At 49.7% G+C, this 15483-nt stretch overlaps 1 protein-coding gene across 1 annotated transcript; it reads left to right on the top strand.

Moving 5' to 3' along the window:
* The first annotated feature begins 1172 nt into the window (after nt 1–1172).
* CA11 (carbonic anhydrase 11) lies at nt 1173–15483 on the top strand. The gene is made up of 9 exons (XM_083710371.1): nt 1173–2364; nt 3416–3490; nt 10570–10712; nt 11783–11968; nt 12480–12575; nt 12718–12790; nt 13242–13396; nt 13574–13739; nt 14429–15483. Exons 1-9 carry the CDS (start codon nt 2304–2306, stop codon nt 14461–14463), a joined length of 990 nt encoding a protein of 329 aa, XP_083566497.1. The 5' UTR covers nt 1173–2303; the 3' UTR covers nt 14464–15483.

Here is a 15483-nt window from a genome sequence, read left to right as displayed (position 1 = left end):
TGCCTGCCTTCTTTCCTCAACCCACACACAGTAGCTTTGCCTGTCCCCTTCCTCCTTCTTAGTCTCAGGGTAGCCCTTCGAGGAACTTAGAAGGATGGGGACAAAACTGGAATCAGCTCACTCTGCTGGTGATTGGTTCTGTCTTAAGGACCCAAGAAGACCCTGGTTGGATCAGGCCAATGACCCATCTAGTCCAGCATCCTGTTCTCACAAGTGGCCAATCAGAGGCCACAATGGGAAACCCTCATGGAAGACCTGAGCAAAAGAACATTCTCCCTGCCTGCGGTTTCTAGCAAATGGTATTCAGAAGCATTTAACCATCATGACTAGTGGACATCAATAGCCCTCTCCTCCATGAGTTGGCCCACTCCTAAAGCAATCCAAGTTGGTGGCCATCCTTGCCTCCTGCAGCACTGAGTTCCACAGTTTAACTATGCACTGCATGAAGAAGGACAGCTCAGTAGAGCATGAGACTCTTAATCTCAGAGTCGTTGTGGGTTCAAGCTCCATACTGGGCAAAAAGGTTCCTGCATTTCAGGGGGCTAGTCCCTTCCAACTCTACAGTTCTATGATTCCAAGAAGTACAGTGATATCTCGGGTTAAGTGCTAAATTCGTTCCGGAGGTCCGTTCTTAACCTGAAGCACCACTTTAGCTAATGGGACCTCCCCCTGCTGCCGCACCACCGGAGCACGATTTCTGTTCTCATCCTGAAGCAAAGTTCTTAACCCGAGGTACTATTTCTGGGTTAGCGGAGTCTGTAACCTGAAGCGTATGTAACCCGAGGTACCACTGTACTTTCTTTTTTTCTGTCCTGAGTCTTTGCTTTCTGTTGGCCTCCTTTGCCTTCTGCCCCATCAGTTCAAGGGGCACCAGGATCCACAGCGCATGAGGCCTCGCTCTGCGTGCGCAACCTGTGGTCCTCGCTCCTGTGCTTGGCAGCAGTGTGCTTGTCCGATGCTAACATGTGGAAATGAACGTGTGAACCCGACCAGGCTCCACATGACATAATCTCGAGGGGCAAGCAGATGCTGCCTGAGCCGCATCCAGGCGTGTGAGCGCCAGACCTTTCCTAGGATCCCCTGGTTTCCTCCGGATCCACCTTAAAACATCTCTCCCTCCTCCCGCTCCTCTCCCTCTCCCTCAATTGCATCTCTTTGGGTCCCTTGGGAGAGGGGAAGGGAAAGTGAGAGAGAAGATCTGTGCATTTGAGAAGGGGGGGAGGAGGGAAGCCGAGGCTGTAAGAGGCAGGGAAGAAGGGAAGGGGGAAGCAGGGAAAGGAGAGAGAGAGAGAGAGAGAGAGAGTGATGTAGGGAGGGGGGAGGAAAGAGGGGAGCAGGGAGAGTTCAGGACCAGGGAAGCCCCCCCGCAATAAAGAGGGAGGGGGTCACATACAAAAAAAGGGGGAAGAGAACAGGATAGGTGGAAGGTGGTCGGCGGACCAGAGGGGGAAACCCAGAAGGAGTGGGGAGCAAGAGAGGGAGGGAGGAAGCCCAGGGTAGGTGGCGGGGGGGAGGCAGGCAGGTGAATAAGAGAAGGTGGGGAAACAAGGAGAAGTGGGGGGCACACCCCACAACAAGCAAGGGGAGTGGGGGCCAGAGAAGAAAGAGAGAGAGAGAGTCAGGGAGAGGTGGGTGAGGAGAGAGGGAGAAGTTAAGTTAGGGACTTCCAAGCTCTCCTCCTCCCGCCATTTCACCTCCCCTCCCTTCGCCTTATTCCCCAGTGATTCTCTATTCCCAGCCGCCGCCGTCACAACCCCACGTCGCGGGGAGTCCCACAGCTCCGCACAACCCCCTTTTGGAAGGGAGTCGGGGAGCGAGCGGGGTTTCTCGTGCCGCCCGTCCAGCCCCACGGAGTGATCCGACCCCGAGTGGCCAAGCCCTCCGTCCCTCCCCGCTTCCCCGTCCACGCCGTCTCCATCTTCCCCATCTCATCAACATTGCGAGAGGAGGGGCGGGGGGGGGCATCCCCTGGAGAAGGGGCGGGAGGAAGATGGAGGGACGGGGGAGGAAAGAGAGCTAGGGAAGGTGGGGGGAGGCGAGAAGATTAGAAAGAGAGAGGGGCATGGGGAGGGCAGAGGGCTTTCGGGGGTGAGAGGTGTTGTCTGACGCGCGCCCCCCACCCCACCCCCAGGACTCACCGGACCTCACTTGGATCGCGGGGGGTGGCGGGGGCCACCTCCAGAGGCTGCGCACCCGGAGGGGGGCACCTCCACGCGGGATGCCGAGGAGGGGGCGCCGCCTCCAGGTCTGAGATACCCCCCCCCCGCCCCACAGCAACCTCCTCCTGCTACTCCCAAACAACGATGGGCACCAGCCTGGGGGGGCTTTGCCTGTTGGGAGTCCTGACGGCAACTTGTATGGCTGGTAAGAGAGAGAGAGAGAGAGAGAGAGAGAGAGAGAGAGAGAGAGAGAGATGAATGGGGAAAGTGGGGCGCGGGGTGAGAGAGAGAGAAAATATTAGCTTGGGATCTGGGGGTGGGTGGGGGGTTAAGTTGGTAGATGCAAAGAGAACGGGAATTCCCTGAAAGAAAAAGATAAGGGCTAGCGACCAGTCGGACTATCTATCTTGTCTTATCTTATCTCTATCATTCGTCTGTCTGTCTATCTTTCTATCTATCCATCTATCTCTCCCCTTCTTTCCATTTCCTCCCCCCCCCCTCAATGTATGCTATTTATAACCACATACAGATCACCCTCCTAATTTATGTTCACTAGCTTATCTATATCAGAGCCACCCTCCTATCCGGTCTCCTTTGTAGCCTTTCCTTTCTTGATCTATCCATTCTCACCTCTTTCCTCAGTCTCTCCCCCTCCATATCTCCATTTGTATTTTCTCTCCCTGTGCTTTCTTAATTTTTTACCACAGGGCTCAAACCCACCCCCACCCCCATAATATTCCTTTCCATCAAAAACATTCCACAAAGTAATTTTAAAAAGAAGTAGAGGACCAAAGGTGTCTCCGAGCATGTGCAGAGCACTCTCCTTGCGGAGGCTTCCCAAGGCAGGGGGTGCAGCTACTTTTCCTTGAGCTCCAGTATCTCTCTCTCCCCGAGGAACCTCAGCAGCAGTCCCTTGTTCATTCATGTGTTTTCTGTGCAATCCATTGACATGCCTGTCATCCATTGATGGGGGGGGGGGGGGAGAGAAGGAGAGGTGTAGGTAGCATATAGCTCAGTGGTAGAGCATCTGCTTTGCATGCAGAAGGTCTCAGGTTCAATCCCCGCCATCTCCAGTTAGGGCTGCGAGGGACCCCTGCCTGAAATCTCGGAGAACTGCGGTCTATCAGTATATAGACAATATAAATGGATCAATGGTGTGATTCAGTATAAGTCAGTGTTGCAATTACGCTTCCATGCTTTTGTCTCCCGCTTCAATTGCCCCACTAATTAACCCTCCCCCCCTTTTATCCCTGCAGTGCAGTTTGTTCCTGCAAAGACCTACGAGGATTGGTGGGCATACAAGGAGACACTTCACGGTAGCTTCGTTCCAGGTACAAAATGACCACTGGTGGGGTGGGGGGGGTATGCTCCTTCCTTCCTTTCTTGCTTGCCTTCTTAACATGCCCAACTCAGACAACTCTCCTAGATCAGGTGACCGGGAATCCGTCTAGCGTTGACTGTTCTTGTGAGCGGATCCTATAATCAGCTACAGCACAACCATTCAGTTGGCTGGTGCCCTGTGGAACTCTCGGCCACATGATGTTAGGGAAATCAGTAGACCAGCCGGGTCCCGGTCAGCCTTCTCACTCAGGATTGAGGGATCTTGCAGGGGCCGTGGCTCAGTGGAAGAGCACATGCTTTTCAGGCAGACAAGCCCAGGTTCAGTTCCCCAGCATGACTAGTTTAACAGAATCAGGAAGCAAGTGGAGATTGTCTGGGCAGTCATAGCAAACAATACTGGGTTAGATGGGCAAAGGGACTTCTACGCCACTTAAGCACTCACAGAGAATCCTGGGAACTGTAGTTTGTGAAAGGGGCTCGCAATTATAGCTCTGTGAGGTCGGCACCCTTCCACACAGTTCCTGGGATTTATTTATTTTTGATGGTGGGGGGCGGAGTGGAAGCCATTACTCTTAGAATAGTGTAAGAGCGTTTCAGAAATATGGGTGTGAGCTTAGCCTGATCTAGCAAGCATCACCAAAAGGATATTGTGCAGCTAGAAAAGGGCAACCAAAATTATCAAAGGCTGGGCAACTTCCCTATGATGAAAGATTAAAATGTTTGTGGGTCTTTTGGGCTTAGGTAGAAGGTGACTAAGAGGGGAACATGATCAAAGTACGTAAAGATTATGTATGGTGTCAAGGCAGTGGACAAAACACAGCTTTTCTCCCTCAATACCAGAACCTGTGCTCATCCAATGAAACTGGGTGATAGAAACATCAAGACAGACAAGAGGAAGGTCTTAGAATCATGGAACTGTAGAGTTGGAAGGGACCCTGAGGGTCATCCAGCCCAACCCCCTACAATGTAGGAATGTGCAACTGTCCCACACGGGGATCCAGTGGCATAGCGTGGGTTGTCAGCACCCGGGGCAAGGCAAGTAATTTGTGCCCCCTAACCCATGGATTTTAGTAGGGGCAGAGAGCTGCGAGTGCGAGCGCACCCCCCCCTCGATGTTGCGCCCGGTGCGGCCAGCCCCCCCTGCACCCCCCACGCTACGCCACTGCGAGGATCAAGCCCGCGACCTTGGCGTTATCAACACCACACTCTAACCAACTGAGTTAGCCAGGCTGCTTCATGCAGTGAACCATTAAACGATGCCAGAAGATAGGGAAGGCCTGTAGCGTAGTGGTAGGACATCAGTTTTGCATGCACAAGGTCCCAGGTTTGACCCCCAGCTTCTCCAAGTAAGAGCATAAGAAGAGCCTGGTGGGTTGGGCCAATGGTCCACCCATCGAGTGCAGCATCCTGTTCTCTCTGTGGCCAGCCAGATACCTGTGGGAAACCAGCAAGCAGGATCCGAACACAAGAGCCTCTTGTGGTTTCAAGAGATGGAGCAATAGCCGTCATGGCTCATAGCCTTAACATCCATGATTTTTCATCCCATCCATCAAAGATAGGATAGTGGCTGGGAATTTGCCCTGTATGAAACCTTGGAGAGCTACTGCCCATTGATGTCTGTTACTCATGGTGGCTTATATAGGACCTCAAGTATCCCAGAGGCAATATGGCTCTGGTCTTGAGGGATGGCAGAGGGAGAGGGCCAGTGTCCTCCTACCCCACCTGTGGGCAACTAGTTGTGGGGAGGAGGGTGTTGGTCTAGCCAGGCCATTGGTCTGATGCAGCAGCACTTCTGGTTTTCCTAGGAAGTCAGTGTGGTGTAGTGGTTAAGAGCGGTTGATTGGTAATCTGGGGAACCAGGTTCGCATCTCCGCTCCTCCACATGCAGCTGCTGGGTGACCTTGGGCCAGTCACTCTCAGTCTCTCAGCCCCACTCACCTCACAGAGTGTTTGTTGTGGGGAAGGAGGGGAAAGGAGAACGTTAGCTGCTTTGAGACTCCTTTGGGTAGTGATAAAGCGGGATATCAAATCCAAACTCCTCCTCCTCCTCCTCTTCCTCCTATTCTTCTTCGTCTTCTTCTTCTTCATTCGGGTAGATGGTGAATGGAAAAGGGCAAATGGAGAGGTGGATAGAGGAGTGTGATTGGTGCCACACGGCCATATTTTTGGGAAAGAAAGAGCAGAGGAATATGTGAAATGAAGGGGTGAACGGTGGGCTATCTTGGGAACAAGGTGGGAGAAAAATAAGGGGGCAGGGTGGACAAGTCATCCTGGAGGCAGGATAGCGGGCGATAAAAACGTTTGTCTGCCCCTATCGTGTCAATTATTCCCTTTGGCCACTTGGAGGGAAAGGCTTGTATCCAATGATGCTCCAACAGAACCACTAGGTCTCCTTCCATTTGCTTTCGTACCTCAAATCTGCTCTGGAGATTCTCCCAACCCTGATTTGGGGGGTGTTCGTGGGCCAGAGGGAGAGAGAGAAGTTCCTCTGTGTCATGCCTGTGAAGTCCATTGTGCCTTCAGGGCTGCAGGGTTAGCTATAGCCGAAAGTTTGGAAACATCCTTATAAGGGAAGACATCTCACCTTTTTAAAGAATTAAAAAAATCTGCCTCCCTGCTTTCCACGTGTTGATTGGTACAAGTAGAGGTCGGATATCTTTGTCACCATTTAAAATAAATATACACACATCCTTCATTTAAAGGTAAGACATGGGTCTAGTCCTCATCATACTGGGGGCAATAAGGTTGACCATGCTCAGGCAGCATCTCATAAAAGCTGAGAAAGCATAAAAGATGCAGTTCCCTCCTGAGAAGGTGGAGCATCTGTGCCATGACATCTTTCCCCACCTTTGGGGGGACTTCAGAAGGTGGTTCATCTGAGCCCTTGGAGCTTTGCCCACCTAGAATCATAGAACTGTAGAGTTATAAGGGACCCTGAGGGTCATCTAGTCCAGCCCCCTGCAAACGCAGGATTCACAACTCCAAAAACCCTGACAGATGGCCACCCAACCTCTGCTTAAAGACCTTCGATGAAGGAGAGTCCACCACCTTCCGCGGTAGCCCGTTCCCCGTCAAACATTCCTGATGCTTAGTTGGAATCTCTTTCCTCGTCATTCGAATCCGTTACAAGGAAGGAGATTCTGACGAACCGTTAGGAAGAACCTGCTTCCCTGTCTCACTTCCCTCTCTCCTCTCCGTTTCTCCTCCCCCTCCCACCACAGTATTTCATCTTCCCATTTCTCCCTTCCCCCCCCCCCCCCGACTGTGGCTCCCTCGAAACTTCCAAAACGCCGTGGACGTGTGTTTTCCTGTGCCGGTTGGGGGTGGTGGGTGGGGTTCACCTGACTCCCAGCTTTGCCCTCGGAATGAGAAGCTCGGCCGGTGAAGCAGATGCCTTGTCAGAGGGCTTAATTTGCATGATTAATTCTGAGCTCAGGATTTGGGTTTCCTCGGCGCGGAATGTTGGCACCGATGCCAGACAGCCAATTAGGTCCTGGATGCCAGATGGGGAATGAACACACACACACACAGAGAGAGGGAGACATATGCCTCGCTCGTGACCCCCTGCGTCGAAGGTTGGGGATGACTCGTGGTGTCCCAAGGGGACGGTGTCTCCTCCATCGCCTTGCTGCGAGAGGAGGAGTGCCAGCGCTGGAGGTGGCGGCGGCGGCGGCTGCTGCGCCGTGCCTGTGCGCAGTGCCGAGAGCCGGGGTGGGGGGCTGGGCTCAGCAACTGCAAGAGGCTGCATTAATATTTAATATCTCCCTCGCCCGCTCCAGCGATGCAGCGAGCAGCAGGCAAAGAGAAATGGGACCACAGTGTTGGGGGTGGGCGGGTAGGCAGGCAGGCAGGCAAGCGGGGGCTCAAGGGGGCACACCGGTGGCAGGATAGGATTGAGGGGGATGACACCACAATATTATCATCACCAGCACCCTACTCCCCAGGACCCCAGGAGTGTGAAAAGGGAAGGGGCAAAGAATGTGTCTGCCTTTCCCTGCCCCCCATATGCTGACAGGAGGAAAACAATTAAGTATATACACATAGACATTAGAATGCACCAAAAAAAGAACCAGCATACAGGAACCACAGAAGGAATCAGGAATGAAGCAAGCTTGGGCACACAGAGAGAGATGAAGGGACAGCCACAGAGAGAACGGAACCAGATGCATTGCTTTGCTGAAATTCTTGTGCACAACAATTTCCCATATTCAAATGCCCAGTGCACACTGTCACGTGCAGTCTTCACCAAGCTGGTGCCCTCCAGATGTTGGCGTGCTACGATTCCCATCAGGTGCACCAGCTGGGGCTGATGGGAACTGTAGTCCAGCACCACCTGGAGGGCATCAAGTTGGCAGTGGCTGCACAAGACAGATATATCTACACACTTGTAGATGTATCTTGATGAGCTGGAATATGTGCAGAGGAGGGGGACCAAGATGATCGAGGGTCTGGAAAGCAAGCCTTATGGGGAGTGGTTGAAGGAGCTGGATATGGGGAAGAGGAGACAAAGAGGAGGCACGATAGCGAACTTCAAATATCTCAAGGGCTGTCACATGGAAGATGGAGTGTGCTTGTTTTCTCCTGCTCCGGAGGCTCGGACCCGAACCAATGGCTTCGATATACAAGAAAGCAGATTCCGACTAAATATCAGGAAGAACTTTCTGACAGTAAGAGCTGTTTGACACAGTCTCCCTCGAGAGGTTGTGGACTCTCCTTCCTTGGAGATTTTTAAGCAGAGGTTGAATGGCTGTCTGTCATGGATGCTTTAGTTGAGATTTCTGCATTGGGGTCCTTTCCGACCATACAATTCTATGATTCTATGGTGTATGTGTGTATAGCTTTGCCTTGGGGGCGTATAAATTAAGCAGTAATGTAACATAACACCCGGGTAACAACAGACACACCACCTGATTCCTTTTAGCCTGAAATATATTGCACAGCCACATCCGTTCCTGGTTAAAAATATACATGCAGACAGAGTAACTCTCACCTGCCCCTCTCTGTTCTCTTGCTTGTACTCTTAGCTCTTGTGAAAATACATTACATGCTTAGTTAACACATCTGTGTGCATTAACACACACACACATCTACCATCAACTTATTCATGTAGAAGTTTCACGCGCCACTTTTTGAGCAAAGACCTTCAAGTTGGCTTACTGTCGGCGGCAATGTTCAGGGCTGGTTGTTTGTTGCCTGCTGGGAGTGACAGGGCAGAAGGTAGAGAGACCAACAACAGGGGGAGCCAGAGCAATCACAGAAAAGGGCAGCACTCATTCCTTCTCCTAAGGAGGAGGAAGGTGACAGGCAGGGCTATCCCTGGATTGGCTGTAAATAAGAAGGCAGGTAGACGGGGGTAGTGGCTGGTGGCAGATGAAGGTTCCTCTGGGTGGAGCCTCATTCACCAGCTCCCACTGATCCATAGCAGGGCCTTTTCAGTGGTGATTCCCCTGTTGTTGTTGTTTTTAATAGATTTTTATTGAATTTTTCCATAATATCTCTGTTCATACCACATATCACATCACATATTTTAGCTTATTGAACTTCCCTCAACTCCTCTGACAATCATCCATAATTAATTTTCTATCCTCGCATTCCATAATTATAATATCGCCTTTAAATAAAAAAAAAATTATCCTCATTTACATTCTTGCAATATTCCTTATTTTTTCACAAAGCTTCTTTAAAGCACACTAGCGTTGTGTGTTCCTCACATACAGTTTTCAAATATTCTCTGAATTTTCCCCAGTCCTCTAAAAACCTATGGTCTCTTTGAAGTCTGATTTTCCCAGTTAATTTGTCCATTTTCCCAGTTAATTTGCGACTCCCCTGTTGTGTAATGCCCTCCATCATTATCAACTTGAAGGATGAATATGAAACATGCTTGTTTCTTCAGGCATTTGGTGACTGTTCCTGGCAACTCTTGTGATCGTTGGCTGGAAGTCTGTTCTTACCAGAATTGCTTTTAGAATACTTTGTAACTGAAAGTGTTCTTAATTGTACAGTGGTACCTCAGGTTACATGCACTTCAGGTTACAGACGCTTCAGGTTACAGACTCCGCTAACCCAGAAATAGTGCTTCAGGTTAAGAACTTTGCTTCAGGATGAGAACAGAAATCGTGCTCTGGCGGCGCGGCAGCAGCAGGAGGCCCCATTAGCTAAAGTGGTGCTTCAGGTTAAGAACAGTTTCAGGTTAAGAACGGACCTCCGGAACGAATTAAGTACTTAACCCGAGGTACCACTGTAGTTGTTTTTGGAATGTTGAGGCTGTTTTAGAATGCTTTTTGCTCTGCTTTTGTTTTAAATTGTGACTCTTCTGTTTGCCACTCCTTGGGGAGAAAGGGTGAGGTATAGATTCAATAAATAACTAGTAACAGCATATATGCCTTCACACAAAATCCATGCAGCCCAATAGCCCTTAGCAGCTAGCAGCAAAGTGAGGGCTTTCAAGCCTTTTGTGTGAAAATGGTCCTCCACATCTATTGTTCCATCCAGATTGGTGGGGTGGGTTTTCGCATGCGGATGTTCCTCACAACGTGCCCTTGACACAATAAAATGTGCATTACTGCTAGAGTTATACTGGGCTGCTCACACACCTGCGACGCTCCCCCAGTGTTACTGCATAATTGCTGTCTGGTGGGGCAGCCCAAACGTAATGGCACAAAACAAAACAAAACAAAGGCACCCCCTGGAACACTGGTGAAAACAAAGCAGTATGTATCCCTCCCCCCCCCCCCGCCAGCAACTTTTGCAGGCACCAACAGTATTGAAACTAACCACCCTGAAGCCATTAAGAGTGCAATCATGATGTATGCACAATAAAAAGGACATCTGGAGGCACCCTGCATCTATGCATTTCGAAAATTAACACTGGAAGCTGTTGAACACAATCACCATTGCGTGCTCTGCCTACCCACCCCCCTTCTCCCTACATGGTCTCGCTGAAACACTCCCCAGGTACCATCTCTTTCCAACCCTCCATCTGCACCCCATGGGCAAGCAGATGAAAGTGAATCACTTCCTCGGCTCTTGCGCAAGGATTCCACAGGGCTCCTTGTTTTTCCTCTTCCAGGTCCTCCATTCTGGGGTCTTGTGAATTCGGCTTGGAGCCTCTGCGCCATTGGCAAGCGCCAGTCGCCCGTGGATGTCAACACAAGCCAAATGGTGTTTGATCCTTTCCTCCCTCCACTTCGTCTAAGCACGGGCGGGAAAAAGGTGTGTGCTTGTGCATGGAATGCCATGCACAAAGGTGTTTGTAAGGTTCATTGAATTTACTTCCTGGTAACAGCAGAGCCTAGGGCTTGCCGATCAGAAGGTCAGCGGTTCGAATCCCCGCGACGGGGTGAGCTCCTGTTGCTCTGTCCTAGCTCCTGCCCACCTAGCAGTTCGAAAGCACATCAAAGTGCAAATAGATAAATAGGTACCACTCCGGCAGGAAGGTAAACGGCATTTCCGTGCCCTGCTCTGATTTGCCAGAAGCGGCTTAGTCATGCTGGCCACATGACCCGGAAGTGAAATGAGTGCCACAACCTCAGAGTCCTCTGCGACTGGACCTAATGGTCAGGGGTCCCTTTATCTTTAACTGTGCCTAGGCTTGCAGTAATATTCAGCATCAGAATGGATCCAGATTAAGGCTGCATGTTTATTATCATCTTAAAACACTGCTAGCTCTCTTCTTCTCCCTTCCAACTTGGATCAAAGCAAGTTTTGCAAAAACATATCAAAATGTAGCATTTCATAAGAAACAACAGGATAGATATGGATTGTGGGTAAAGCCGTGCATACATTGCTTTCCAAACCAGTGGTGGGAACATATTGTATGCAGAGTAAACAGGGGTGTGTGCACAGCATGAAGTAGTCACACCGAATCTTTTCACATTGATTTCAATAGGAAAGTTGCTTTGCAATAATCCATAATTGACATATTTTAACTCCACTCTTCTGTCCCATCACCAGGGCCCTGAAGGCCGTGACCAAACGAAGCTTAAAACCAGAGTAATAAAATATTATAAACATGAATTTTAAAGAAGCACAGCAGATAAAATCTCCTTAGCGTAACCAAAGGGAAAATGGTAGCTCAGTCATCAATCATGCTACAAGCTCACTGCAACAGTGTAGGCATTTTACCTGGAGAAACAAGGGAAAGTGCCAACTGGGGCAGTGTTCCATGGTTTGAGTGCCACCACCGAGAAGGAAATGTCCCTCATTATGGCTGGGGTGAACCAAGGGTGTAAATAATACTCATGCCACTGGATTTTTCCCTGTTATATCATCTCACCCCGCAGATCAGTGGCACCATGTACAACACGGGACGGCATGTCTCCTTCCGCCCAGACCCACTGCAGCTGGTGAACGTTTCTGGAGGGCCTCTGCTGTACAGTCACCGCCTCCAGGAGCTGCGCCTGCACTTTGGCAGTGAAGACGGGTTTGGCTCCGAGCATCGGATAGACGGCGAGAGCTTCTCTGTCGAGGTGATCTCAGGCCGCGCTCAGACTGGTGCATTTTGTGGATACTCTTAGCTCAAGGGCCGATCTATACATGCAGAAAAATGGAGCGCCATTAAAACTTTTCCTCAAATCAACCTCACATCCGTTTAAAGGGTTTCTACACCAGCTGTGTTAGACTGCAGCCCTAAAAAACCAATACCAATAAATCGCACAGCACATGAAGGCTGTAAGTAAATTGTAATGTTCTTAAAAGCTCAAAGTTGTTGCATTAGGATCGAGGACACCCTCAAATCCACACTGAGCCACTGGGTGATTATCTCACAGCTTAGCCCACCTCACAGGGCAGTTGGAAGGATAAAAGAGGGAGGAGGACAAAAAGGGGGGGGGGAGGAGGAGATCCATGTATACTGCTTAAGGATCCTGAGAGGAAAGGCAGGATGTAAATGTAATAAGTATATTGGTCATTCTACATCTGCAAAATGCAAGCTTTATTTACGTCTGCATATGCCTTTTTCTCTTTCGTTCCCACCTCTAGGTGCAGCTGATCCACTACAACCAAGAGCTCTACCCCAATATCTCAGAGGCGTCGCGCAATCCCAATGGTTTGGCTGTCATTTCGATCTTTGCTGATGTGAGTCTCTCCCTCTCCCTTCCAACCCCACAAAAAATAAAATAAAAATCTAGGGCGTGCCAGATGGGTCCCTGTCCAGCTCAAGGTTGGGCAGGAGATCAGAGGACAAAATGCAAGGCCTTTGTTTCATTTCTCTTTGCAGATTGGACCAAGCCCCAACCCATTCCTAACCAGGCTGTTAAACAGAGAGACCATCACCCGCATCTCGTATAAGAGTAAGTGGGAAGAGGACTACGTTAGAGGTCCCTTGGCAAAGATGGTCAGGACTGGGAAAGCTAACCAGGGAGGTGGCGGTTGTGGGAGAGGAAATGACAGGAGTTTTAAAAATGGAGAATGGCATGTAGAGAGAGTAAATAAAAATATACCTTTTTTGTCACGTCCCATAAAAATGGAATGGCCACTAGCCTAGATTGTTTTAACCAACGTTCAGGAACAGCAATTCTCTAGCTCTGTGACTCGGCTGTGTGGAATCTCACCTGTGCAGATGTCTTCAATCCTGTGTGCTGCACACAAACAACAGGGGAGGGGTGTTACCTTAAGTTTCCCAGAAGGACCCGCCAGATCCACTTTGGGGGACAAAGTTCTGGACTAGACGAACCTTTGATCCAATCCCATAGGGCCCTTCTTCTGATACTCGCCTGTGTGTGCATCTCTCTCTCACGACAGATGATGCTTATCTTCTACATGACCTGAGTCTGGAAGATCTCTACCCGGAGACTTTTGGCTTCATTACTTACCAAGGATCCATGTCGACCCCTCCGTGCTACGAAACAGCCACTTGGATCCTTATTGACCGACCCATCAACATGACCTCTGTACAAGTAGGTTCCTGCCTGGGGCAGTGGAGTCTCTGGATTTCCCAGCATCAAGAGAAGCTCCTTAACTCACTCTCCCCATTAGATTCACCTGCCCCACACCCAGCCCTTCCCGAAAACCTAGGAGTCCTGATCCTCAACTTTCTTCTTGACCTCCTTTCCCCACTTCTCTCTCTTCTGCAGATACACTCCCTTCGTCTTCTCAGCCAGAACCTCCCTTCCCAAATTTTCCGGAGCATGAGTGACAATTCGAGACCCCTCCAGCCCCTCCTTCATCGAAGCCTTCGGGGCAACCGAGACCCACGGCGCCCCACTCGACGTTGCAAGGGGGGCAACTACAGGCTCCATGGTATGCAGGCCAGGAATTTGAGCTCTGTTCTTTCATGCTCAGACCTGCTAGGTTTTACTATCCTTCCTTCCTTCCTTCCTTCCTTCCTTCCTTCCTTCCTTCCTTCCTTCCTTCCTTATCAGTTTACTTACAGCATGTGCAGCCTGCCTTTCTATCAGACATTCAAGGTGACTTGCAATCAAAATAAAGCAATGCATGTTGATTTTTAAAAAAATAGACTAATGACAATCTTAAAAAAATGTCTGGAAAAGGAGATGAAGAGCCTTGCTTTCCCTCCAGACGTTGTTGAACTCCAAATCCCATCAGCCCCAGCATGGCCAACAAGCAGAGATTATGGGAACTGTAGTCCGCCTGTTTGTTAATCAGTGCAATCCTATATGCATCTACTCAGAAGCAAGTCTTACGGACTTTAGCAGGGCTTACTACCAGGTTAGGCAGTATAGGATTCCTGTCTACTACTGCCTTGGATTTAGTTGCCTTGGATTTTTAAGTAAGATAAAGTGGAGGGGGGGGGAATTAAAGGATAGGCTTGGTTCCTCAAAAGACCAAAACAGGACAGTGAGCTACTAGAAAACAGGGACTATCCCTGCAAACAGGGTCAGTTGGAGCATTTGACACACAGGCAGGATCTGTTTAAAAACAAATCCCTTCCCATAACCTGCATTCCCCCCCCCCCTTCTCTCTTCTAGTGGATGGTACACGTCCTCCGAAAACTGTCATGTAGCTGAGATGCGCTGCAGCCAGTTGAATGTTTGAGGGTGGCTGTGGCTCCTTCAGAATTTGATGTCTAACTGAGGAAGTTGTAACCTCCCACTTCTGGGTGACCAGACTGCCTTCCACCATGCGAAAGGGGAATATCAGGATGCTTGTGAACAACCATGGGATGTATGCCTCAGGGGTGTTTGGGACACACATGCACACCCACACAATACGGCTTCCAGAGGTTTCTAAAAATGAGGCCACTGCTATTTATCAACAGACGGTGGCATACTCAATTGAACAGCCATATCTTTAAAGGGATTGCGCCTTTCCCAGATGCTTGAGGGCTAGAATCTTGTCCTCTGATATTGCCTCCCTGCTTATTCCCAAAAGCAATTGGCTTTTTGTTCAAACACACTCAAAATCTCCATGAATCCAAAACATAAGGGAGAGAGAATGTAACCCAAATTTGGGGCAGCACAGCCAAACTGCATTGGGCAGACAGCTGTTCCCCAGATGCGGCAAACACCTCAGAATGTCTGGTTGGGCATATAAATGTTGGAGACTATCCCCCATAATGTATGAGGACACTCCCAAGATATCTGAGGGACATTCTGTGAGCTTCAGGAGCCACCGGCCACAAAAGCTCAAGCAGGATGGTTTCCTTCTATATTAATGTTCCGAACCTCAGGAAGTCGGCGGGGTTGGGGCAGGATAACACAAACGATACACAGGAACAACCTCACAAATCCTGAGATTCTTTCAATATTTGGGGCAGAGACATACACATGAAACTCCACCCCACTTTCTGTGCCAATGTGAGGAAATCTGGGGTGGAAAATACAAACGAGAGCCCCCTCCCAAATCCTCAGTATATCTTGGGATGTTTAAGAGAACAGAAAACACACCAACGTGACCATCGTTTCCGAATGGCCTTCAATAACCTTAGCTGGGGAGCAGGGAGAGGGGAGAATTTTGTTGCCAAAAGAATCCACCTTTTGAATACAGATTAATATTATTAATTAAAGAACAATTTTCAAAACAA

The sequence above is a fragment of the Podarcis gaigeae genome (assembly GCF_964106915.1).
Source record: "Podarcis gaigeae genome assembly, chromosome: 13".
NCBI classification, from domain to species: domain Eukaryota; kingdom Metazoa; phylum Chordata; class Lepidosauria; order Squamata; family Lacertidae; genus Podarcis; species Podarcis gaigeae.
This window is presented reverse-complemented; position numbering and strand designations above follow the sequence as displayed.

Bases quoted from the DNA above. Each gene is read 5' to 3' on its own strand.
- CA11 (XM_083710371.1), top strand. From the start codon at position 2,304: ATGGGCACCAGCCTGGGGGGGCTTTGCCTGTTGGGAGTCCTGACGGCA. The intron at 10,713-11,782 runs GTGTGTGCTTGT...CTCACCCCGCAG, and splicing joins TAAGCACGGGCGGGAAAAAG to ATCAGTGGCACCATGTACAA. The intron at 12,791-13,241 runs GTAAGTGGGAAG...CTCTCACGACAG, and splicing joins CACCCGCATCTCGTATAAGA to ATGATGCTTATCTTCTACAT.